The following is a 27650-nucleotide window of genomic DNA, read 5'->3' as shown; positions in this document are numbered from 1 at the left end:
AGTTTTTAATTCCCAAACTGATGTTGCTCAGTTTCTCCCCAGCATTATCAACGGCATTTCGTCAAAGAAAACTTGACATTTTCGAAAACTTCTTATCAATATAAAAAGGCCATTGTAGAAATCTATTTCCTGTTTAGTCATATGAGAATCATTGAGACTGATTTTCTTGAGGACTGCTGAATTCATAATAAAATAAGTCGCTAGTTTCATTCCAGGTCCCTCCCACATATTCAGTTTGTTAATCTCAACACGCTCCAAAGTCGATATTAAACACTGAGGCACCTTGGTGAGATCCATCTTCTGCTCTGGCTCCGTTGAAACAGAAAAGTCCTACAAAAAGAAAACTCAATCATTACAATAGTTCCACTATGACAAATCATAGGCTCAAGTTTGATTCTTACCAAGATGAGGCTTTTAAGATTCGAGCAGCTCTCAAGAAAAACTGACAACAGTGATAATGATGAGCTGGAGAATGCAGCCTGAATATGAGCCAGGTTATAGAATTTGGGAAACGGTATAATGATAAAGGACCTGCATGCAAGAAGAAAAACAAGGTTAGAGGTGAAAATCTTTTCCTATAAAAAAAATGTCAAAAGTGTCACATAATATACCTCTAGAGTAGGCTGAGAGATAATCATATGTTTCATACTAGTAATACCAATGAGAAACTCATGGATAATATCTCTCTTACTTAAAACCTCCGATCTTGATATTAAAGTCAGTATCAATGTCTATCTTGAGCAAGGAATTCAGATTCTTCACCACAATCCTATCACTAAAACTCATATACTTGATGAGTCTTGGAGCATCAATCTCGACCGAATCATCATTACCACTCCTTACCGGATGAAATGTTAAATAGAAGATCTTCAGAGTCTGGGACCTCACACGGAGGGTTTTTAACGAACCAAATTGATATCTTACCAAATTAAGTTCTTCAAGAACCTGACAGCCTGAGATTAGCTTCTCCATAAAAATATGGCCACCTTTACCGTAACGAATTTTTTTAGGTGCATGATCTTGAGACAAGGTAGAGAAAAAACAAACTCTGGATTCTTAGGCACTACTACCCGTTGGAGTTTCAAGGATACCAGTGTCTTGCTCTGATAAATATTCACAGGCAAGAAACAACTGTAACACGTTGCATTCTGGTCCTTAAAATCTAGATGCTGAACTCCGAGATGATCAACAGCTGTGACGAGCCACTCCCTGATCTGAGAGGAATTTCCAAACGATTTATAGTTATCATAGTTGATCTTGAACTTTTGGAGACGCGTCTGACGGTTAAACTTCAGAAAGCTGTTACCAAAGTTGTTAGTGGCAGCTTTGGAGAAACTATCCAAGTCATTGGAGTGCAAATCAAGTCCTGGAACATCAAGCCATAGGTTTCTCCATCTGGTTGATAGAACGCTTGTCTTAATAGAATCTCTGGTTGGAAGCCATAAGAGTATCTGAGTTCTCAAACAATCCGGCAGTGCGCTTATTCTGTCATACCCCATCACGAGACAAAACCCTAAATTTTATTTTTTAAATAACCACATTTAAAAGTCTTGATCGAATAATATGCCATAAGAATTCTCAAATCTCAACACTTTTTAGGGTTTTAGACGATAAGAAACATATTTTACATGAAAAGATCGAAAAGGGATTTGAAGAACTCACAGTCGATTCTATTGGCTTTTGGAGCAAATTTGAGAAGGACAATAAGATAGTAAACACAACCAGAAAGCAAATTTGCTTTATCAAGGCTTTTATGTTACGCACAAATAAACCGAATCAGACCGATTTGAAATCAAACCAGCTTTTAATTTAAACCGAAACGCCATTTAGCCCGAACTTATAAAAAGAAGGGGAAAATCGCATTTTAAACCCTGAAAGTTACACATTCTAGCAGTTTAAACACTCAACCTTTTTCACTAGCATTTTAATACCTCAAATTAGAAAAGTTGTCGAAACAAACCCTGAAGTCGTATCTCCGTGTTTTCCTCGTGACCTTACTTGACGGCACTGTTCAGGACGTTTACTGTTTAAAACACTGTGCCATTTTGTTGATTAAAAAACGGGAACTGTAAATTTTTTTAATAAGTCTTCTTCTTCCTTTCCAAATCGAATTGGAGATCTAGGGTTTCATAAATTTACGAAACCAGAAGAAGTGAAAGACGATTCTCTGCCTCGATTCAGTTTCATAAATTTACGAAACCAGAAGAAGTGTATCGTAATGTTCTTATCACGTTGGCAATTGGATTTATTGTGGTTATTTGTGTGTTCATGGGTAACTTGAAGTGGTAGAAGACTATTGTTGTTATTGTTAAGACTGGTTAAGCTTCTTTCATGTTGTTAAGACTTTATGTAAGCTTCTTTCTGCTGCTAAGACAGTTTAGGTTATGTATTTGATGTTGTTAAGACTTTTTCAGTTTATGTATTGTCTATGTAAGCTTCTTTCATGTTTTCTTATTAAGATTTAAGAATATTTAGCTTTGTCTCATGATCTAATACCTATATATGACACTGAAAATAATAGAAAAACAAAAGACAAAGTTCAAAGGTGCCGAAGAAACTCCAAATCAAATTTTGAAAAAACAAAAGACAAGTTCCATAACGTTTTAAAGAAATAAAGACAAAATACAGCAAGTCATTGAACCAACAAAAGCAAAACAAAGACATGAGATCACTCTTGTGGAGGCTGTGGATTAAGATCAGACCTATCATACACTCGGCATCTCTCCCAACTGCTGCAAGCAAATCTCCGTTTAAATCCCACTTCAAAAAGCATCCATCAAGTCCGATAACAGGTCTACAACAACTCTTCCAAGCAGTCCGCAATTCTTTAAAGCAAATGTAGAAGCAGTCAAACATCTGAACACCATTAACCTCTATTGTGGATAAATCAATGCTTATACCCTAGTTTGATCTACGCAACTCTTCTTCATAATCCCATAGCTTCCCAAACTGTGTTGTTTGAGCTTCAAGAATTGTCCCCAATGCATTGTGTCTTCCTATGTAGCACTTAGATATAGGTACAACAATGTCATATCTTACCTTTATCGCATCTTTGATCGCTGAAGCTTGTAGATTGACATTTCTGCGTAATTCTTCTCTAAAAAGGCCAGCAATCACACCTTGCTTCAACATTGAGATCCTGCTTGATTTACCATGGTTGTGCTTCATGCGACACACTTTCACCATCCACTTGTTAATCGGCTTCTCCACTGAAAAATAAACTCGGAAAGGACATTTCGCTTTGCAACAAATCACACCAATCCTGAATGACTCCGACCTTGCCATCTTCACATCATATTGAGTATTCATAAAATACTTCAAGAGCTGGTCTTTAAACTCTAACCCACTGTTAAACTTTTGAAATAACCAAATCTAAGGTGGTTTTTCATAGTCACCATGGTATTTATCACTCCCATTGACCTTCCCTTTTCCTTTAAGCTCTCGATTCCATTCTTCCCATTCATCTTCAGACTCTACTGGTGTGTCTGGATATTCAACATCTACTAGCGCCCTCTCATCTTCACTATCATCGTCTTTGTCTTCTTCCTCTATACCATTTCCATATGATTCTTTATCTGGTACAGCTTTTTCTCCTTCCTCAAAGACAGACTGAAACCTTACAACGCTAGTAACATCTATTACATCAGCGACAACTTCATCACCACCATCTTCATTGTCTTCCTTTTCAGCCGGATTCACAGTCGGGTTATCTTCCTTTTCATCCGGATTCTCATCTTCTGATCCTTCTGGCTCATCATCTTCTTTAGGTCTATCGACCTCATCATTCTCACTGTGTTCTTCGTCTTCAATGTGTTCTCCATCTGGAAGCTGAATCACACCGGGTATGTGTTCTGAGCACTCGTGTTCAACAAACACTTCTACAACATCTATCCCTAGCTTGCTCACAGATCATAGCATCAACATCTCCTCATCGTACCTATCATATACATACCGTAGTTGCTTCATCTCCTCTTTTTCTGATTTAAACCAAATCAAGCCAACTGGTGCTCTAATTAGCGCTTCTTCTTTGCAAAAATCGACAAACCTATCCCACACTATCTCATCGATCTTTCATTCCACATTTTTGCTCCCTAATTCACCTAAGTACTCATAATCTTCCTTTCCAATCTTCTTCACTGAACCACCAAAATGAATCTTCAATTCGATTTCCTGCGATTCACTGTTATAAAAATTGAGTCTTTAGAAGTTTCTAAGAGACAAGAACGAGGTAGAAGAAGTGAAGAATTGATACAAACTTACGCCATTTTTGGGTTCTTCTCGACGAGAATCGTCTTTCTCGATTTAGTTCGAACCCTAACCCCCAAATCGATTTGGAAATAAAATTAATGTTGTGTTTTTTAAAGGTGTCGTTTTTAATCAACAAAACAACATGCAATTCGCCCAGGTCAACGTCGTTAATTAAGCCGTTAAGTAGGGTTACGAGAAAAACGCGGGATACGACTTCAGGGTTTTTTCGACAATTTTTTTTAGTTTGAGGCATTAAAATGCTAGTGAAAAAGGTTGAGTGTTTAAACTGCTAGAATGTGTCACCTTCAAGGTTTAAAATGCGATTTTCCCTAAAAGGAAGCCAAATAAATCTCGAACTCTTAACTGATCCATTTAAATCATGAACTTTTTAAAATAAGCCAATTAAACTTTGAACTTTAGTTGACCAGACTAATTTAAACCCATAGGAAGTCAACAGTTAAATTGTTTAATTTTCGTTAAGAATTACAGTTTAGTTAGTAGAAACTTTGTCATTTTAAAGCCTTCAATCAAATCATAAGAAACTTAAAGCCCTATAAAATTAAAACTTCAAATCAGTGTTCTTCTTCTAGTTGTAACCGGAGAAAATGGAATCCTGCGAGATCCCGTGGAGACATCATGCAACAACATCCCATTGAAATGTTGGAGGAGATGACAAGAGATTGTGAATCATATAGGAATGATTGTGAAGCAATAGATGATCCTAGTGATGAATTTGAGAACAAGATTGGAAAAAATGGCATAGGGGTCAAAGAAGAAACCTGTCGAGATATGGTAGAGGCATTTGGAGAGTTTGCTAGAAATAAGGATACTGAGAATGATGATGATTATGTGTTTTGCATTTTTAGCTTCTTAGTGACTCAGATTGAACTTCATGTTTCAATCTCTTTGTTCATTTGTTGATATTGCAAATTTTGGATTCATGGAAGGAACCCCACATTCACGACATGACACAAATAATTCTCACAACACTAAAACAAAGAAAACCCCTTATTCATCAGAGACAGGCTTAGCAGTAGCAGAAGAGAGTCTAGCTAGATCTCCTCTTGGCCAAACTTTCACTACGGCCTGATCACGCTTCTCCTTAAGTCTAGAACCAAGAAAGTGCTGCTACCCAGCTGCGTTAGAGTTAGCCTTGGTAGGTTTTTTCTACTTCTCTACAACTTCCTCTGGAGAGTTAATGGGGCCACAAGCCTCTTGATTGGCAGTATGTTCCGTAATTACAACTAGGAGAAGTTTCAAATGTTTAAGAATTTAAGGTTCTTATGACATAGATTGGGAAATGTCTACTAAATGACATGTAACAAAACTTAACATATGTTAATTACATTTAACCGTTGACTTTCTCTGGATTCAAATTAGCCCCGTCAACGAAACTTTAAGCTTTAAATGACTAATTTTGAAAAAATCAGGATTTAAAAGGATCACTTAAGAGTTCGGGATTTATTTGGCTTTGTTTTGTAAGTTCGGGATTTAAATGACACTTTTCCCAATATGCTATGAAATAAAAATATTGAAAGCTTCTCAAGAACCCAAAGAGACAGAGAGAGGTCGGACCGTCGAGGCTGATTGAGAAACACACGTGGAAACAGGCAATTCCGATAGTGGTGTAAGAACTGCCCATGTGTGGAAGGGCATTTACGTAATAAAGTGGAAGTGTGAGGACAAATGGTTCGGCACCGTCGGGTCTTTTTCATGACTTCCGAGAAATGAGTTAGAAGCTGCATCTGTTTCTAGAAGCTGAACCTAGGGGATTGTGAAAGGCTTTCCGAGAAAACTGTACTTTTGACAAATAGACGAACGGCGTTTCACACGAACCTGGACCCATTCCGCATCTCCTAGCAGAAATAATAAAAACTAGAGTTTATCCCGCACATAGTGCGGGTATATTTTCATTTTATAAATATTTAATTTTAATATTATTATATAAATTTAAATATACAATTTATATTTTAGTGTTTAGTATTTTATAACTTTTTAATTTTATTGTTTAAGTTTCTTATTACTTTATTAATATAGGGGTTTGTTTTATACATTTTACCTTTTTTATTACGTTTTCGAGTTTTCATAATTTGAAATCATCAAATAAAAAATATTCTTCAACATATGATTTTTGAAAATATATAGCTGTAGAAATAAATTTTTAACATATGTTAACTTCATTTGTATAAAACAAATCTGACATGATTAACAAATTTGAACCCGTTTTAGTGGTAGATGATAATTTATTTAAATGAAAGCATTATATTATTTAATTACGAAATTAATTAAAAAAATATTAAATAAAAATTATTTAAAAATTTAGTAGGATTTTGTTAGATTTTTCTCAACAGATTTTGTTATAACTGAAAATAAAATTCAAATCTATAGTTAAAATTAATTTATTATTAATATTCCTATTAATTATTATGTCATATTATGTGATTAATGAAATGGTCCTAGTAGACTTCTAAATAGTAGATAAAAATGGTACTTTTCTTTTAATAGATAAGATATATTCACATAATAAAATCAATTTTAGCAGAAATAAATATTCAATAAATAAATCACATTCAACCTTCTTCTTCTCACTTTATGGCATTTCTTTGACATTTATTCCACAGAAAAATCAACACACCATATATCTTTATTACCATATAATTTTACTTCTGCAATAAATAGAATCAAATTCCATTACAATAAAATCAATCCCTTCCCCACCCTCCTCCCTACTTGTTACATTTCTTTGGTTCGGTCTTCTCCTCCGCCTCCACAGGTAACTCTCTCGCTTCTTCTCAATCACAGAACATGAATCCTTCTTAATCCAACATCAGATCTATCATCCTGTTCTTATTTCTCTTCTCGAATCCGATCTTTCCTCATCAGATCCTCAGATTCTCCACTCTTTCAATCCTGCATTGTTGGGTTATTTACTCGAATCTTGATTTGTCGAATATGATTCTTCTCTTTTATTCGTTATTGATGATTCTGTTTATGTAGGTATTGAAAGCTGAAAGCTTTAGGTGAAAATGGTATGGTTTCGAGCCGGCTCGAACGTGACAAAGCTTGCCGTACGAAGGATTCTGAATCAGGGCACTTCATACGCCACAAGAACACGCTCCCTCCCTTCTCAAACCCGTTCCTTCCACTCATCTCTCTACAGACCAAACCCACAGAGCACCACCGCTCCTATTCCCCGAGCCGTCCCCCTCTCTAAACTAACGGACAGCTTCTTAGATGGCACCAGCAGCGTCTACCTGGAGGAGCTACAAAGAGCGTGGGAATCCGATCCCACCAGCGTCGACGAGTCCTGGGACAATTTCTTTCGAAACTTCGTCGGTCAAGCCGCAACCTCACCAGGCATCTCCGGCCAAACTATTCAAGAGAGTATGAATCTGTTGCTGCTCGTCAGAGCCTATCAGGTCAACGGCCACATGAAAGCCAATTTAGATCCATTAGGTTTGGAACAAAGAGAGATCCCCGAGGACCTTGACTTGGCTCTGTATGGATTCACCGAGGCTGATCTCGACAGAGAGTTCTTCTTGGGAGTCTGGCAGATGTCCGGCTTCATGTCCGAGAACCGTCCCGTGCAGACGCTCCGTTCCATTTTGGCGAGGCTCCAGCAGGCTTACTGTGGGAGCATTGGGTTTGAGTACATGCACATTGCGGATCGGGATAAATGCAACTGGCTTAGAGAAAAGATCGAGACGCCCACTCCCTGGAGGTACAACAGGGAGCGGCGCGAGGTGATTCTGGACAGGCTGGCGTGGAGTACTCAGTTCGAGAATTTCTTAGCTACCAAGTGGACGACTGCTAAGAGATTCGGGCTCGAAGGTGGAGAGTCGCTGATCCCGGGGATGAAGGAGATGTTCGACAGGGCGGCGGATCTCGGCGTCGAGAGCATTGTTATCGGAATGTCACACAGAGGAAGGTTGAATGTTTTGGGTAATGTTGTTAGGAAGCCGTTACGTCAGATCTTCAGCGAGTTCAGCGGCGGGATTAGGCCGGTTGATGAAGTTGGATACACCGGAACGGGTGATGTTAAGTACCACTTGGGAACCTCTTATGATAGGCCCACGAGAGGTGGGAAGAAGATCCATCTCTCGTTGGTTGCAAACCCAAGTCATCTAGAAGCTGCAGATTCAGTTGTTGTGGGTAAAACAAGAGCGAAGCAATACTACTCCAAGGACATGGACAGGACCAAGAACTTGGGGATTTTGATTCACGGAGACGGTAGTTTCGCTGGACAAGGAGTGGTTTACGAGACGCTTCATCTTAGCGCTCTCCCTAACTACACCACTGGTGGTACTATTCATATTGTGGTGAACAACCAAGTGGCTTTCACCACGGATCCGAGGGCTGGGAGATCTTCTCAGTACTGTACCGATGTCGCCAAGGCCTTGAGTGCTCCCATCTTCCATGTGAATGGTGACGATGTTGAAGCTGTTGTGCACGCCTGTGAGCTTGCTGCCGAGTGGCGTCAGACTTTTCATTCCGACGTTGTGGTTGATTTGGTTTGTTACCGTAGGTTTGGGCATAATGAGATTGATGAACCGTCTTTCACTCAGCCGAAAATGTACAAGGTGATCAAGAACCATCCCTCGACGCTTCAGATCTATCACAAGAAGCTTTTGGAGTGCGGTGAAATATCGCAGCAGGATATTGATAGGATACAGGAGAAGGTTAACACCATTCTCAGTGAAGAGTTTGTTGCTAGTAAAGATTATCTGTCTAAGAAGCGTGATTGGCTTTCGACCAATTGGGCTGGGTTCAAGTCTCCTGAGCAGATCTCACGTGTTAGAAACACAGGGTGAGTAGGTTTGGTCCTTTTTTTCTTTTCATGAATTCTCTATTGGCACTTAAACTTTTACACTCTCTTTTTGCAGCGTCAAGCCAGAGATACTTAAGACTGTCGGCAAGGCGATTTCGTCGCTTCCTGAAAACTTCAAGCCTCACAGAGCGGTGAAGAAAGTTTATGAACAGCGTGCTCAAATGATTGAAACAGGAGAAAGTATTGACTGGGCGCTTGCGGAGGCTCTTGCTTTCGCTACATTAGTTGTGGAAGGCAACCATGTCCGTTTGAGTGGTCAGGATGTGGAAAGAGGAACCTTCAGTCACCGTCATTCTGTGCTTCATGACCAGGAAACTGGAGAAGAGTATTGTCCTCTGGATCATCTCGTCATGAATCAGGATCCTGAGATGTTCACTGTCAGCAACAGGTACTTTTCCTTCTCCTCAGTGATAGCCATGCCCAAATCTTGTTGTGAAAGATGTGCTAAGACGTTTTGCGTTGTTGTTGTGCAGTTCTCTTTCAGAGTTTGGGGTCCTTGGGTTCGAGTTGGGTTACTCAATGGAAAGCCCAAACTCGTTGGTGCTATGGGAAGCTCAGTTTGGAGACTTTGCCAATGGAGCTCAGGTGATATTTGATCAGTTCATCAGCAGTGGAGAAGCCAAGTGGCTGCGTCAAACCGGGCTTGTTGTGCTACTTCCCCATGGATATGATGGTCAGGGCCCTGAACATTCAAGTGCCAGGCTGGAACGTTACCTTCAGGTAAACTCCCTCCTAATTTCTTTTTTTCGCCGTCTTGTAATTGCCATGTTGAATTGATAATCCTTTCATGGTTCTAAAAATCGGCATAAGCTGCAACTCGGACCTAACATAAACAATTTTCCTAAAATCCGATTTATACGACTCAAATTAGTTTAAATTCGGTTAAAATCAGTTAATATGAGGATCTAAATTAATCTAAATCTGTTGAATTAATTAATAATGCTAGTACAAATCCATAAATTTTGTCTAATTTCTTTTGTTTTGTATATCTATTTTTGATAATTCATCAAAATAATTAATAATCAAATTTTTAAAAAAAATTAAACTAAAAAATCTTATATAAATGTTATATATAAAATAAATCAATAATTCGTTAAAACCTGGTTAATTTGCCTAGTGGCTCCAAAGAGTTTAGTTACCGTACCGTTTAGCTATTTTTTAAACATTGATTTTTTTAATTCACTTGCATCATAGCTCTTGATTTTCATTTTTTTTGGCTCTAATTAATGCCCATGGTCGTGTCACGTGTGTAACAGATGAGTGATGACAACCCCTATGTCATACCAGACATGGAACCTACAATGAGAAAGCAAATCCAAGAATGCAATTGGCAGATTGTCAATGCCACCACTCCTGCCAACTATTTTCATGTTCTGCGTCGACAGGTAAGAGCTATTTCAAAGTGTTGTTCCCTTCTTACAATGTCTCAATGTTATTACACACCATGCAGATACACAGAGACTTCCGCAAGCCTCTGATTGTAATGGCACCAAAGAACTTGCTCCGTCACAAGGACTGCAAATCAAACCTCTCAGAGTTTGATGATGTCCAAGGCCACCCAGGTTTTGACAAGCAAGGAACTAGGTTCAAGAGATTGATCAAGGATCAGAACGATCACTCTGATCTTGAAGAAGGCATCAGAAGATTGGTACTCTGCTCTGGAAAGGTATGCAACCTTTGTTCATATTAAAGTGATGAGTCAAAGACAGTAGAATCATTCTTGGTTTTTTTGCAGGTTTATTACGAGCTTGATGATGAGAGGAAGAAGGTTGGGGCAAGCGATGTTGCTATTTGTAGAGTGGAACAGCTTTGTCCTTTCCCATATGATCTCATTCAGCGAGAGCTCAAGAGATATCCAAGTAAGCATTTGGGTTTATAGTTTGGTCTGCAACATCTAGTGGGTACTAATTGGTTTTTAATTTGATATGAAAAAGATGCGGAGATAGTTTGGTGCCAAGAAGAGGCGATGAACATGGGAGCATTCAGCTACATAACTCCAAGGCTGTGGACAGCAATGAGAAGCTTAGGCAGAGGAGATATGGAAGACATTAAGTACGTTGGTCGTGGACCTTCTGCTGCTACTGCCACTGGTTTCTACACTTTCCATGTCAAAGAGCAAGCTGAGCTCGTCCAGGTAGCCATCGGGAAGGAACCCATCAGCTGAAAAAATCTTCATTTTTAAGCTGAACTTTGAATAAGAAGTTTCGGTGAACAATGTGATACACAACACTGACAGATTCTTGTCTTTGCATTTTTTTTGGCCCCGTTGATTTTTTTGAGCCTGTCTTGTGTTGCAGGTTTATACACATCATCTCATTTTTAATAAAACTTTTTGTTTTTCTTCATTTTTTTGTTCTATGGTTCATCTTTTGCTATTCTCTTAAACTTCTTTTTGAAGACTCTCAAATTTCGATCTTCAACCGTAACCAGAAACCACTGCAGAATTGGATCTCAAAGAATTAGGTGGATTTGTTCATGTCTTCAACCTCCTCCATTCTACCCACCCTCTTAAGAAAACGAAGTCGTTATATACGTTTACACAAATAAGTTAGAACAACTAAACTCAAATACTTGTCTCTTTGAAAATGTGGCCCTTACATTTTGGTATGTTGTAAAATGATAAATAATTATAGCTGCTTAAATTTTTTGTTGTTGTTGTTGTAAATTAGCTGCTTATATATGTTTATAATCCTCTTTTAGCAAATTTATCCAAAAAAAATATTAAGAATAATGTTGATATATATAACCATATACTCACACGTCATTACATCAATAAGCTTGGAGACCTGAATTAGGCAACGCAAAAGATCGTCCACATAGTTCAAGAAATTCAAACAGAAGCATGAAATATCAAACCTAGTTGATGAACCGTGTCTATAAAATGCTCATTAATTATAGCTGCAAGTTTCAAGAGCATAAATGATTTCCACACGAATGTTTAATAAATCATGTTCATGATATAGCTCATCTGACGCTGCATGTCAATGGACGAGAATCTTACATCTGGGAGAGAGCTTTGTGGACGTAAGAAGCTTCTTGTACCTCTCTGGCTCTCGTTTGGCCTTACAAAAATATTTGTAACTCAGAGTTAGTTTCTTGAGGACTGCTGAATTCTCAAGAAAGTAATTCGCTAGTTTAATCCCATCTTCACTCATCATAATATCTACGTCAATCATAACATACTCCAAAGTCGATGATAAACACTGAGGCACATTGGTCCAAGAAGATGACCTCCTCTAGCCATATATCTACAGAATCTTCCTGCAAAAACCCCCCAAAAAAACAAAGAAAAGACAACCTTAATTCACAATTCATCAAGTCAAACTTTTAGATAAAAATTAAATTGGCGTACCAAAGTAACATTTTCTAGAACAGGAGAGCCAGAGATCAGATTCTCCATGACCAAACGACCATCACCTCTCACGTAATCAATGCAATAAAAAGTATCACGAGACATGATATAATTGCCTTCTAGATGCATGATCTTGAGACAAGGTAGAGAAACAGCATAATTGAGGTTTTTAAGCCCTACTCTTACGAGCTTCAAAGACACCAATGTCTTGCTTAGATAAATACAACCAGGCATGATATCTAAACTCTAAAGTAGTTGGAAACAGTTCGTTTTCAAGATCTAGATGTTGCACTCGGCGATGGAACACTTCGGCTACCCACTTCACCGGCCTGACACTAGATTCATTCTCTAATTCTTTATGACGGCAATACTTCATCTTGAAGGTTTGTAGGCACAATCCGCAGTTAAACTCCAGATATCTGTCCATAAAAGTCAACAAGGCTTCTCCATAGGGAAGGAAGTCCATGGTGTTTAAGTCATAGAAGTTCCCATCTCTGGGATAAAGCGCTGGTCTCAACGGAGTCTTTGGTATGAGAGTATATGAGTTAACAAAGAATCCGGCAACTCGCTGATTCTATCCCAACACTTTTTTGAGCATTCAGCAAAATATTGATCAGATCCTACGGTTAAAGCTAGCAAGGTGATTAAAGGTACATGCAAGAGTGAGGGATTTGGGTCGGTTTGAACTGCCGGAACGCTGTGAGACAAAGTTTAGGGTTTTGTTTATAAGAAAGAGTTTTGGGAGATTTTTGGTGGATATTTGGGCTTGCTTGAGGCCCAAGCGGCGAAGAAAAAAAAAAGTAGAGAATCAAACAAAGTACATTGGAAACATCTCTTCTATTATGCCAAATCTCATAACCCAATCTCTTAAGGACCCAGTCAAATTATAATATTGTTTTGATTTATTTTTAATTCAAAAATTGACGAAATGACATTTATTTCCTTAAACCTAATATACAGATCCGAGAAAGTTCTGTTTTTATTTCTTACCTCTTTCTTTTATTTCTCTGCGGCGCTTCTTCTCTTCTTCTTCTACCTTTCACTCTTCGTTGTTTTGTGATAAGAACAAAACATATCAACCATGGCGATTTAATTTTCTATCTCTTCTCCTTTCTCTTCTTCTCTTTGTTCTTCGAGATCCGTCGCAAGTGATGAAAACTTCGGTCCGTGATGTAAACCGTCCTCAACAATTCCACCAGTGATAGAAACAGTACCATCAACCGTTGAAGATGATGGAAATGGGTTCAATGGCGATTTCTTCTTCTTCTCGCGCTCCATATCTGAGTTTTCCTTTGATTTAGGATATTTTGTTCTTGATAATATCTGATTTAAGGTTGATAAATAAGATTCTGGGATTTTTTTTCAAGATTTAGGGTTCTTCTTGTTTTTCCTTTCCAGAATTTTTTCGTGTTTTTGTTTATTTCATCTTCAAATTTGGATTATGTATAACTCAGTATTACTAACTCAGCCGTACTCGGTATAACTAACTCAGTTTTACTTAGTGTTACGCAGTATAACCATAACTCAGTAGAACTCAGTATAACTAACACATAGTACTCCAATGTAACTAGTATAATTCAGTCGAACTCGTTATAACTAATTCAATGGTATTCAGTATTACATAGTATAACCAATATAACTAGTAATATTCAGTATAATTAATTCAGCAGTACAACTCAGTATAACTCAATACAACTAAGTAAAACTCAGTACAACTCTGTATAACTAAATAAAACTATATCAGTTCAATATAATAATTTTTTTTTTGAAAATTTGAAAATTTTGAAAATTCAAATTTTCAATTTTTTTTTTAAAAAATAATAATTTCAAAAATACAAAAAGGCAAAATCGGATATTCATATTTCATAAAAGCCATGAGGGCATAGGATACTCATGGCTTTGATGAAACATGAATACTCAAATTATAATATTGTTTTGATTTATTTTTAATTCAAAAATTGACGAAATGACATTTATGTCCTTAAACCTAATATACAGATCTGAGAAAGTTCGATCTGTTTTTATTTCTTACCTCTTTCTTTTATTTCTCTGCGGCGCTTCTTCTCTTCTTCTTCTACCTTTCACTCTTCGTTGTTTTGTGATAAGAACAAAACATATCAACCATGGCGATTCAGATACTATATTATACTAGTGATGCCCGTGCTATGCACGAAAATTATTCTTTCTTACAAATAAATTTTAGTTACATATATACACATAGTTTTCGTGTGTAAAAAATTTGTGGTAAACCCATGTGTAAAACTTAGCAAAAACAAAGTAAAAGTAAACATAAAAGCATTAACACAATTATCGTTAATTAACCATAGACTTGAAAATTAAGTTAGATCTGTTTAAATTTCTTATATATTGATATAAATTACATTGTTCAATACAAATATTCTTTTTAAAGACTTCAATACAATTATTGGTTTGAAACTTTCTTGATTACTTCTTTCTGTCTTGCCCTTCCAGTCTTTTTTTTCCGCTAATTCTTAACATGTATATGAATATGAGCAATTTGTCTTTAGCATCTAAAGTCCAGTAGTTATTTCAACATTTTAATCTACAAACAATTTTACAAATCAAAGTTTAAAAACAGTTTTACAAATCCAATCAAAACACTAAAAACAGTAAAGAAAAAAACAGCATGTAAGACATAAACATCATTCTATGAAAGTAAATCAAAAGTTAAGAATGTAAAATAATTTGAGTAATCAAAATTACTTTACACGTAAGTTTGAAAATATGTGATACTTACTATGTAAGCATGCTGCTATAGTTTTTAAATCAAAATAATACATCATACATTAGATATGACTAAAACATCAAACATTTGTTAAATACTCTAATCATAATGGCATTTGGAAAGAAATATATTCTTAATTGACACCTTGCGTAAAATTTTCAAGATTTATTGACAATTATACAATCACAAACACACATATATATATATATATATTTTTTTTTTTTTTTTAATTGACACTTATCACAAACACATATTATTAATTGACACTTACATTGACTGAAGAAATCTGACTTTGGGAATTAGCAACTCCACTGAAAGGTGGGTTTGCAGCTCCATGTTAGAAGAACTCCATTCATAGGTGGTTTTGCAGCTCCATGTTAGAAGAATTATATGACTCTTTGAGAGCTCATTTGCTGTTCTTTTTTTTCTTGTAACGTCTCATCTGCTTCTGCTTCTAATGCCTGAACAATATGTTAGAAATGTTTTGAGTACAACAAAAAGTCTATAGAGATTCATGTATTGAAGGTTTATGGGTTTGGAGACATTGAATAGTATCTTTCCTACTTTAGTGAAGATGAACCCTAGAAACACCAATACTTTCAGAGCAGAGAAAAAAATCTATGTTAACCACAACATAAACAGGAACACACTGGAATAATAATGACTGGATGATTAAGCACTAACCAAAACATATAGCAAGATCGGAGAATATTTTTTTTCTACAAAGCTTCAGTTGGGAAACGTGAGTATAATCTAATGGCATCTTCGATTTGTTCCTGCAAAAAAAAATGAAATAGTTGAAGATATTAGACGATCGAATTGAGATGAAGAGATGTGTCTAAACCTCTACCAAATGAAACTACTTAAAATCGATGAATCAGATAAGTAGATGAATAAATGATCCAAGATAGTCAAGCGAGAGCTAGGAAAGGTGAAGTTTAGCCTGAGTATTACAATAGAAGATGCCGAAACGGTTTAGAGATCGTGATATCGAAGTGGTTTTGGATGAATTTTAGAAAGAAAGCTTTGTGCTATTTTGACTCCGGTTTTTAAAATTGGAGTATAGACACTCATATTCTGTTTTCAATGGGGCGTTTCGTTGTTAATTGTTTGTCAAGTTCAAGAAAATAGGATATGAGTATGGAAAAGAAATCGTGGATGAATTAGAAAGAAGATAGTGGGTAGTTACATTTTTTTTCTAATCACCATTTTGTTTTAAATGATTTTTTTCTTTATTATTGTAAACACTAATTATGTGGCAGAATTTGATGATTTGATTGGTCATGTGACTTGTGTTTTAGTATATAAGAGATACTAGTGATGTCCGTGCTATGCACGAAAATTATTCTTTCTTACAAATAAATTTTAGTTACACATATATACATAGTTTTCGTGTGTAAAAAATTTGTGGTAAACCCATGTGTAAAACTTAGCAAAAACAAAGTAAAAGTAAACATAAAAGCATTAACACAATTATCGTTAATTAACCATAGACTTGAAAATTAAGTTAGATCTGTTTAAATTTCTTATATATTGATATAAATTACATTGTTCAATACAAATATTCTTTTTAAAGACTTCAATACAATTATTGGTTTGAAACTTTCTTGATTACTTCTTTCTGTCTTGCCCTTCCAGTCTTTTTTTTTCGCTAATTCTTAACATGTATATGAATATGAGCAATTTGTCTTTAGCATCTAAAGTCCAGTAGTTAATTAAACATTTTAATCTACAAACAATTTTACAAATCAAAGTTTAAAAACAGTTTTACAAATCCAATCAAAACACTATAAAAACAGTAAAGAAAAAAACAGCATGTAAGACATAAACATCATTCTATAAAACTAAATCAAAAGTTAAGAATGTAAAATAATTTGAGTAATCAAAATTACTTTACACGTAGGTTTAAAAATATGTGATACTTACTATGTAAGCATGCTGCTATAGTTTTTAAATCAAAATAATACATCATACATTAGATATGACTAAAACATCAAACATTTGTTAAATACTCTAATCATAATGGCATTTGGAGAGAAATATATTCTTAATTGACACCTTGCGTAAAATTTTCAAGATTTATTGACACTTATACAATCACAAACACATATTTTTTTTTTTTTTAATTGACACTTATCACAAACACATATTATTAATTGACACTTACATTGACTGAAGAAATCTGACTTTGGGAATTAGCAACTCCACTGAAAGGTGGGTTTGCAGCTCCATGTTAGAAGAACTCCATTCATAGGTGGTTTTGCAGCTCCATGTTAGAAGAATTATATGACTCTTTGAGAGCTCATTTGCTGTTCTTTTTTTTCTTGTAACGCCTCATCTGCTTCTGCTTCTAATGCCTGAACAATATGTTAGAAATGTTTTGAGTACAACAAAAAGTCTATAGAGATTCATGTATTGAAGGTTTATGGGTTTGGAGACATTGAATAGTATCTTTCCTACTTTAGTGAAGATGAACCCTAGAAACGCCAATACTTTCAGAGCAGAGAAAAAAATCTATGTTAACCACAACATAAACAGGAACACACTGGAGTAATAATGACTGGATGATTAAGCACTAACCAAAACATATAGCAAGATCGGAGAATATTTTTTTTCTACAAAGCTTCAGTTGGGAAACGTGAGTATAATCTAATGGCATCTTCGATTTGTTCCTGCAAAAAAAAATGAAATAGTTGAAGATATTAGACGATCGAATTGAGATGAAGAGATGCGTCTAAACCTCTACCAAATGAAACTACTTAAAATCGATGAATCAGGTAAGTAGATGAATAAATGATCCAAGAGAGTCAAGCGAGAGCTAGGAAAGGTGATGTTCAGCCTGAGTATTACAATAGAAGATGCCGAAACGGTTTAGAGATCGTGATATCGAAGTGGTTTTGGATGAATTTTAGAAAGAAAGCTTTGTGCTATTTTGACTCCGGTTTTTAAAATTGGAGTATAGACACTCATATTCTGTTTTCAATGGGGCGTTTCGTTGTTAATTGTTTGTCAAGTTCAAGAAAATAGGATATGAGTATGGAAAAGAAATCGTGGATGAATTAGAAAGAAGATAGTTGGTAGTTACATTTTTTTTCTAATCACCATTTTGTTTTAAATGATTTTTTTCTTTATTATTGTAAACACTAATTATGTGGCAGAATTTGATGATTTGATTGGTCATGTGACTTGTGTTTTAGTATATAAGAGATACTAGTGATGCCCGTGCTATGCACGAAAATTATTCTTTCTTACAAATAAATTTTAGTTACATATATACACATAGTTTTCGTGTGTAAAAAATTTGTGGTAAACCCATGTGTAAAACTTAGCAAAAACAAAGTAAAAGTAAACATAAAAGCATTAACACAATTATCGTTAATTAACCATAAACTTGAAAATTAAGTTAGATCTGTTTAAATTTCTTATATATTGATATAAATTACATTGTTCAATACAAATATTCTTTTTAAAGACTTCAATACAATTATTGGTTTGAAACTTTCTTGATTACTTCTTTCTGTCTTGCCCTTCCAGTCTTTTTTTTCCGCTAATTCTTAACATGTATATGAATATGAGCAATTTGTCTTTAGCATCTAAAGTCCAGTAGTTAATTCAACATTTTAATCTACAAACAATTTTACAAATCAAAGTTTAAAAACAGTTTTACAAATCCAATCAAAACACTATAAAAACAGTAAAGAAAAAAACAGCATGTAAGACATAAACATCATTCTATAAAACTAAATCAAAAGTTAAGAATGTAAAATAATTTGAGTAATCAAAATTACTTTACACGTAAGTTTAAAAATATGTGATACTTACTATATAAGCATGCTGCTATAGTTTTTAAATCAAAATAATACATCATACATTAGATATGACTAAAACATCAAACATTTGTTAAATACTCTAATCATAATGGCATTTGGAGAGAAATATATTCTTAATTGACACCTTGCGTAAAATTTTCAAGATTTATTGACACTTATACAATCACAAACACATATTTTTTTTTTTTTAATTGACACTTATCACAAACACATATTATTAATTGACACTTACATTGACTGAAGAAATCTGACTTTGGGAATTAGCAACTCCACGGAAAGGTGGGTTTGCAGCTCCATGTTAGAAGAACTCCATTCATAGGTGGTTTTGCAGCTCCATGTTAGAAGAATTATATGACTCTTTGAGAGCTCATTTGCTGTTCTTTTTTTTCTTGTAACGCCTCATCTGCTTCTGCTTCTAATGCCTGAACAATATGTTAGAAATGTTTTGAGTACAACAAAAAGTCTATAGAGATTCATGTATTGAAGGTTTATGGGTTTGGAGACATTGAATAGTATCTTTCCTACTTTAGTGAAGATGAACCCTAGAAACGCCAATACTTTCAGAGCAGAGAAAAAAATCTATGTTAACCACAACATAAACAGGAACACACTGGAGTAATAATGACTGGATGATTAAGCACTAACCAAAACATATAGCAAGATCGGAGAATATTTTTTTTCTACAAAGCTTCAGTTGGGAAACGTGAGTATAATCTAATGGCATCTTCGATTTGTTCCTGCAAAAAAAAATGAAATAGTTGAAGATATTAGACGATCGAATTGAGATGAAGAGATGCGTCTAAACCTCTACCAAATGAAACTACTTAAAATCGATGAATCAGATAAGTAGATGAATAAATGATCCAAGAGAGTCAAGCGAGAGCTAGGAAAGGTGATGTTCAGCCTGAGTATTACAATAGAAGATGCCGAAACGGTTTAGAGATCGTGATATCGAAGTGGTTTTGGATGAATTTTAGAAAGAAAGCTTTGTGCTATTTTGACTCCGGTTTTTAAAATTGGAGTATAGACACTCATATTCTGTTTTCAATGGGGCGTTTCGTTGTTAATTGTTTGTCAAGTTCAAGAAAATAGGATATGAGTATGGAAAAGAAATCGTGGATGAATGAGAAAGAAGATAGTTGGTAGTTACATTTTTTTTCTAATCATCATTTTGTTTTAAATGATTTTTTTCTTTATTTTTGTAAACACTAATTATGTGGCAGAATTTGATGATTTGATTGGTCATGTGACTTGTGTTTTAGTATATAAGAGATTGATATAATTTTACTTAGTTATACTGAGTTGTACTGAGTTTTACTTATATAGTTGCATTAAGTTATACTGAGTTGTACTACTGAATTAATTATATACTGAGCATTACTAGTTATACTGGTTATACTATGTAATATCAATATAATATAGTACTATTGAGTTAGTTATATCGAATTCGACTGAGTTATACTGGTTATACTGGAGTAATTATGTGTTAGTTATACCGAATTCTACTTAGTTATACTGGTTATATACTGTGTAACATTAAGTACTATTGAGTTATACTTATACCGAGTTCTACTGCATAACACTAAGTTTTATTGAGTTAGGTATACCGAGTTCGTGAGTTAGTAATACCAAGTTATACATAATCTAAATCTGAAGATGAAATTAATAAAAACAGAAAAAATTTATGGAAAGGGAAAACAAGAAGAACCCTAAATCATAAAAATAAACTCAGAATATTATTTATCAACCCTCAATCAGAAATCATCTAGAACAAAAAAACCCTAAATCGAAGAAAACCCCAGATCTGGAGCGCAAGAAGAAGAAGATCACCATTGATGTCGTTTCTATCACCTTCAATGGTTGCTGGTACTGTTACCATCACCGGCAGAATCGTTGAAGACGGTTTACATCACTTGCGATGGATCTCAGAAAAAAAAAAAAAGAGAAAGGAGAAGAGATAGAAAATTGAATCGCCATGGTTGGTATTCTCTGTTGTTATCATAAAAAGAGTTAAAAGCGAAAGAAGGATAGAAGAAGCGCCGTAGAGAAAGAGAAGAAAGAGGTAAGAAATAAAAACTGAACTTTCTCATATATGAATACTAGGTTTAACGGTACTAATGTCGACATTTCGTCAATTTTCGAATTAAAAATAATTCAAGAAGAAAATAGTTTTTAGTGAGGTTCTTGGAAAATTAGACTTTAAGAGATGGGAGCAATAAAGGAGATGTTTCAGTACGTTGCTTGTAAACCTTATGTGAACTTGTACAATGAATCCCACAATGAAAACTTTTAAGAATCAAGTACTAAGTAATCTAAGAAGCATTAGTTATTGCATTGATGGCTTTTAGGGGTACCTAAACTTTTGAGTCACCCCACGGTATCATAATCCTTTGTCCAATCTGAGTTCATTTAAATTGCAAATAGAATATGTATCATATACATGATCAGAGATGTTAAAATGAGCTTAAACTAACATGGTTAGTCTTATCATAATCTTTAATCCTAAACATGATTTTTGAAACATGGCTAAAAAGGGCCGAACATGATTAGCCCATAAATTTTATAGAGCTTGATAAAGTATTAGCTCATCTTATATATTAAAACAGAAGTCACAACCTTGATTCATGTGTGATTTTTTTTAAAAAATAGACCTAATGGACGTATTCCTAGAAATCTTATATATTAAAACAGAAGTCACAACTTTGATTCATGTGTGATTTTTTAAAAAATAGACCTAATGGACGTATTCCTAGAAAGTCATGTTACATTTAATATCTAATCTTATCATTTAAATTTTAGGCATACCTGAAATTTTTACTGAGCTATCAATAATTGAATTTAAACAATAGATGATCCACTGGATTTATAGAAAATATAAATTAATAGATATAATTTAATGTTTTAATATTATACCTCCATATGCTAAATATTTAAATATTTGTCGATGTTAACTTTTAAAATTATAAAGATTTATTTTAAATAACAAAAATCATATCATCTAACAATGATTAATATTTACTACCTTAAACCAATGATTTTTTTTAAACTATATAGCTTATTTTAAAAATTAAACAAAAACTTAATGTTTAATTATTTACTCGATAATATAAATCTATGAAGCGAAAATTTTAATTTTTTAAAAACTTTCTAAATTTGTGAAATATTACAATATCTTTGAATATGACAATAAAATAATATTTTACTAATATTTATAAATATATAGTTACGATTTTAATAATAAAACTAGATCTTGACCCACACGACCGTGCAAGTTTTTTTAATACTAAAATATTTTATATTATGCAATAAAATATATCAATAAATTAATATAATTTGGCGTTGTATATTATCTAATTTTATAATAATATTTGTGTGACGTATAATATTACTATTATAAAATTTATAAATTTTGTATTTTTGTAACAAAATTTATTTTGAAAACATTATTATGTAAAATACTGATTTGCATAATTTTTGTTTTATTTCTAAATTTGAAACATACGTGGAAATTAAATTAAGTTGAACCTATATAATAGAGAATTTGGTATATAGTTATTAATTAAACCAGTTTAGTATAGTTGTTTAAATAATAAACCCAATTGTTTTTTAACTCATGGGAGTATACAGACGTTAATAACAGTAGAGTAAAGTCTTACATATACGATATAAATAAAGATCAAATGTTTCATCTATGAAAAAATGTGTAAATAAGTTAGTTAAACATGGTAAAATCATTTAAAAGTGTGACTTTTAAGTGGTTTAAATTTTAAAAAATCACATATGAAATAAGTCATAATTTCTGTGGTAAATATATAAGAATTTGTATTTTCAAATTAGAAATAGAAATGAATATTTCTTTTTACATCTTTTAAAATACTTCTTAAATTTAATTTTGAAAATTAAATAAATTTAAAATTGTTATTTTAATAAAAAATATTAAAATTATTTTATATAATTAATAAAAAAAATTACAATCAAAACTAAACTAAAATTTAGTTTCTAATTATACTTTAAATTAACTAAAATTTTAATTAACTAATTTCGAAAATATATTTTAAAAATATTCTAAAAAATATTTGATAGATTTTCTTAGACATTTCTTTAAGATATTTATTAGTATTTCAAATAAAATAAAAAGATTTTCTTAGACATTTGTTTTAGACAAAATAAAATTATTTATTAGTATTTCTTTAATATTTAAGGATGGTCCAAATAAAAAAATCACACATGAAATGAGTTATGACTTCTACTTTGATAGTATAGATAATAATCCGAAAATATATATATAGAAGAAGATACACATACATGTGAAAGTTTGAAACAATCTATTCAATGAAAAAAATATATAGTAAACTTATTATGTTTTAAAAATTGAGAGACACATATATATTATAATATCTACCAATTTAGAATTGAAAACAAAATATTTATATAAAAATAAATGAAAACAAAATCTGTGCAGTTGCACGGGTCGAGATCTAGTTTATTTTAACTCACACAAGTTTTATACAATATTTACGTGTATATTACATTTTGAATTTTTTTCGATAAAATCAAGTTTTCTCTAAAAACCGTAAAATCTAGTTTTGATGCTAGAACTACAAAGCTAGTATTTTGCGAAAACTGCAAAAAAACTTTTCCTACTGAAACCGTAAAAAAAGAGTTTACCGACTATTACAAAGTGTTGTTTCTTGTATTGTTCCCTTCTTACAATGTCTCATTGTTACACACGATGCAGATACACAGAGATTTGCGTTAGCCTCTGATTGTAATGGCACCAAAGAACTTGCTCCGTCACAAGGACTGTAAATCAAACCTCTTTGAGTTTGATGATATCCAACGCCACCCAAGTTTTGACCAGCAAGGAACTAGATTAAGGGATTAGTCAAGGATCAGAATGATCACTCTGATACTGAAGAAGGCATCAGAAGATTGGTACTTTTCTCTGGAAAGGTATGCAAGCTTTGTTCATTTTAAAATCATGAGTCTTGCTGGTCCCAGATTGGCAAAAGACAGTAGAATCATTCTTGGTTTTGCATTTTTGCAGGTTTATTATGAGCTTGATGATGAGAGGAAGAAGGTTGGGTCCAGCGATGTTGCTATTTGTAGAGTGGAAGAGTTTGTCCTTTCCCATATGATCTCATTCAGCGTGAGCCTGTCTTGTGTTGGAGGTTTATTCACATCAACTCATTTTTATAGAGCCTTTGTTTTTTCCTCTTCATTTTTGTTCTTTGATAGATCTTTTGCTTTTGAAATAAACTTTTTTTTGAAGACTTTTTATATTCTAACTGTAACCAGAAACCACTGCAGAATGGGATCTCAAATATCGTATGATACATGTGATCATATGGGAAAGGACAAACTGTTCCACTCTACAAATAGCAACATCGCTGGCCCCAACCTTAAATATCTACAACATATACTACACTTTTATATCGTATGATACATGTAATATGAAATTATCCCAAAAAAAAGATATATGTGATATGAAATATACTAATATCATATACTTTATATCATCAAAAATGTAAAATAATAAATCGAGTGTACCTTTTGATAATGCATCAGTGTAAAATGATAAATAGTTATAGCTGTTTGTATGTGTAACTCGTTTAGCAAAGACATCCAACAAATATTATGAATTATGAATAATATATATAACCATACTGAATTAGCCAATGTAAAAGATCATCCACATAGTCTATAAAATGCTCCTTAATTGCAACTGAAATTTTAATAGAAACAAATGATTTTAACAAGAATGTTCAATAAAACAATGTTCAAAACTCATCAGAAGCTGCATGTCAACACACGAGAACTTGACATCTGGGAGAAAGCTTTGTGGATGTAAGACCACCTCCATGTTAGAAATTAAAGAACATAGTGAAGAACAAGAGAGAGAGAGAGAGATAGAGAGAGAGTAAAGAAGGATAATCTTATTCACTTGATTAATTTGCTTATGAGAACATCTCATATATATAGTGGTTACAAGTATGGTAAATGGTAGATGAGATATGATAAACTAATAATCCATTGTTTTGAGACCTTAACCCACCATGCATGCTTGTCCCTTGTAGTGGCATCTCCATTGTCTTGAGACCTTAACCAACCATGCATGTTTGTCCCTTAGTGGTATCTCAATTGTCTTGAGACCTTAACCCACCATCTTGTTTCTTATTGCTTCATTTTTACACTCCAACGGGGTTTTTTAAAAGAGGTTCTTAAAAAAAAACTAAAAAAATAAATGGAAAATGAAATGAAAGCACAGAACATGTTCTAATTATGACATTTTTAGAACAGGTAAACACCCATAGGTGTCCTTTTGCTATTGGCTAATTGATTTGTCCATGTCTCTCTCTTCGTCGATGTTTTCCATGGAAGAGTTTTTTCTCTTCCTCCTACAATCCCAATCACTCCATCTTCTCTATGGCTTCTGATCTCGATCTCCTTCTTGGTAAGTCTTTAGCTTCTTTCTCTTTCCTCTGTATTCTCGCCGTTTGTTCTCTCTTCATCGCTTGGAATCATCCATAAAATGTTGTTAGGTTGATTTTTTTTCCTCTGTAGCACCCAGCTCGTGTTAAAGAGATATTTCCATCGTATTTCTTCATAAAGCTTTGTCATTTCTATGGTTAATGTGGTGAAAGTGAAGACATTTTGTTTGGATTCTGTTATGGGGTCAAAATCTCATGAAATGAAACTGCATAAATCTTATTAGGTGATAAAAAGACTTTTTTTGCGTGGCAGGGAGTGAAATGGCTCTTATACAATTTTGAAGCTCATGTGTTGTTGCTCAGTGGGGGATTCGTCGTTCTCAGGTTGCAGTCAAAGCTCCTTTTTATCCAACCAGATTGGAATCTCACCTAGACAAGTAAAAATCTTTACTTTACCATAGTGTAGTTGAAGAAAATTTGATTTGTTTAGATTGTCTATCTTTCTATTTCACAGGAGTATATATATTTATTCTAAATTTTTTAGTTTCACTGCTTTATAGAGTTTTATATATCTGAAAGGCTAATGGATTTGTATTTATTTTGATAACCTTTAGCAGTAGCGTCAGCCAAATCAATTGTTTTGGAACTTCACAGTCGAGTATGTTCTCACAGGACTTCGCTCAAGACGCTCAAGTTGCTAGACTGTTACAAAGTTGGAGACGAATCTGTATCCTCCCTGGCTCAGTTCTGCAAGAATCTGGAGACTCTGATCATCGGTGGATGCAGAGACATCTCTGATGAGTCAATTATATTGCTGGCGGATTCTTGCAGAGACGGGCTCAAGAACCTGAGGATGGATTGGTGCTTGAATGCAACCGACTCTTCACTTACCTGCGTTCAAGCTTCTTGGAAGGAGATGGGGTTTGGAGCTTGTTGATGGATGCTGGATCAGGCAAGTAACCTGCCAGAGTAGTGTTGACTGCAGGGAATGCACTAACTTGTTGGTGGACTCTGCGCATTGTCATCTTGGAGAACTGAGTTTTGAGTAGTGATCTTGAATAATAATCTTGAGAGAGATTGTGAGGGATGCTGATGATGAAACCTGTGTGGTGTGAAGGTTATTTAAAGGGAAAGACAAAGAGACAAATGGCAGTTAAAAACAAAAGATCGTTGTGTCTTGAGGAGCTTTGTGGTAATGGGCGTGTCATGGATGGGTCATCAAGTCGCATAGATAAAGCTATTTTCTTTGGTGTTAAAAAGCAATGAATGAGAAGAAGATCAAGCATATGCTCTTTTTTTTTGAAATCAAGGTTTTACAATATATTTTAGTTCAATAACTGATAAAATGTGTTAGTATTTTTGTTTGAGTTTGCTTTTCCAAATTTCAAAAACAATTCAGCAGTGCAAAAGTAATTTCAATCATTTCTCTTAAAATTTTGTAGATGTTAATGTTATTTACATATTAATTGATCGTTTTATATAAAATTATATATATATCAAAATCACATGTTAAAGTTATACGTAAAAATAATTATAATTTGTTTGTTTAAAATTTCTAATTATAATTTGTATTTCTAATTTTAATATGTTTTTATGTTATACTTGTTTAAATTTTATGAAATTCAATAATTTATAAGTTTTGTAAATTTTAAATTTAATAATTCAACTTCAAAAAAAAAAAAAATTTAAGAACCTTCCATTGGACCTTGACAAAACTAATTATATTAGCAATGGTTCTAAATTTCATAAAGTACATAATTAATAATTAAACTAATCATTAGAACCCATTAAAGGCTCTAACCAATGGACATGCTTCTTGTAGCTCTTCTCAGTTATAACTCAAAATCTAGGTTTAGGGTTTTATTTATGAGAACATGAAGCTCCAACACAAAGTTATAGAGGTTTTCTATTTATAAGAAAAACATTCGGGAGATTTTTAGTGGATGCTTGGGCTTGTTTCGGCCCAAAAGGCCAACAAAAAAAGTTGAGAATTAAAATCAAACCGAGATGATTGTTGAATACGAGTTTGGTAGATCGAATGATAATGAAATGAACTCGGTTATGTGGGTCTCATAAAGACGTTTTATTCACAATATGAGATAAACGAAAGAGATTACAAAGAGATTAAGGAAATAAGGAAAATGTCGGAGCTTTGTTGAAAGACTCCGACGGAAACAATAAGCAGAGCGATCGGTCGTAAACCTAGATCTTGCCA

General features: G+C 33.9%; 1 protein-coding gene, 2 long non-coding RNA genes and 1 pseudogene across 4 annotated transcripts; 2 read left to right on the top strand and 2 right to left on the bottom strand.

Annotated features, from left to right (window-relative positions):
* Positions 1-9: 9 nt before the first annotated feature.
* Positions 10-4348, bottom strand: LOC106362933 (annotated as a pseudogene).
* Positions 4349-6791: 2443 nt separating this feature from the next.
* Positions 6792-11421, top strand: LOC106425222 (2-oxoglutarate dehydrogenase, mitochondrial-like). Of its 2 annotated transcripts, none has more exons than XM_013865939.3 (8): positions 6792-7021; positions 7246-9055; positions 9132-9464; positions 9550-9796; positions 10333-10461; positions 10527-10742; positions 10812-10935; positions 11011-11421. In XM_013865939.3, the coding sequence occupies exons 2-8, from the start codon at positions 7275-7277 to the stop codon at positions 11238-11240; spliced, it is 3060 nt and encodes a 1019-aa protein (XP_013721393.1). In that variant the 5' UTR covers positions 6792-7021; positions 7246-7274; the 3' UTR covers positions 11241-11421. The 2 variants fall into 2 exon arrangements, with proteins under 2 accessions (XP_013721393.1, XP_013721394.1); XM_013865940.3 differs by having other exon boundaries at positions 6930-7170.
* Positions 11422-11795: 374 nt separating this feature from the next.
* LOC106425180 lies at positions 11796-21791 on the bottom strand. The gene is made up of 8 exons (XR_007328422.1): positions 20835-21791; positions 19650-19741; positions 19237-19426; positions 17755-17846; positions 17342-17531; positions 15859-15950; positions 12429-15635; positions 11796-12337 (listed from the first exon to the last, which is right to left on the bottom strand). It is a non-coding gene; the product is annotated as an uncharacterized LOC106425180 (long non-coding RNA).
* Positions 21792-25324: 3533 nt separating this feature from the next.
* LOC111209726 lies at positions 25325-26869 on the top strand. Its single transcript, XR_002661153.2, has 3 exons — positions 25325-25458; positions 25749-25872; positions 26050-26869. It is a non-coding gene; the product is annotated as an uncharacterized LOC111209726 (long non-coding RNA).
* The last annotated feature ends 781 nt before the right edge of the window (positions 26870-27650 follow it).

The sequence above is a fragment of the Brassica napus genome, chromosome C9 (assembly GCF_020379485.1).
Source record: "Brassica napus cultivar Da-Ae chromosome C9, Da-Ae, whole genome shotgun sequence".
NCBI classification, from domain to species: Eukaryota; Viridiplantae; Streptophyta; class Magnoliopsida; order Brassicales; family Brassicaceae; genus Brassica; species Brassica napus.
This window is presented reverse-complemented; position numbering and strand designations above follow the sequence as displayed.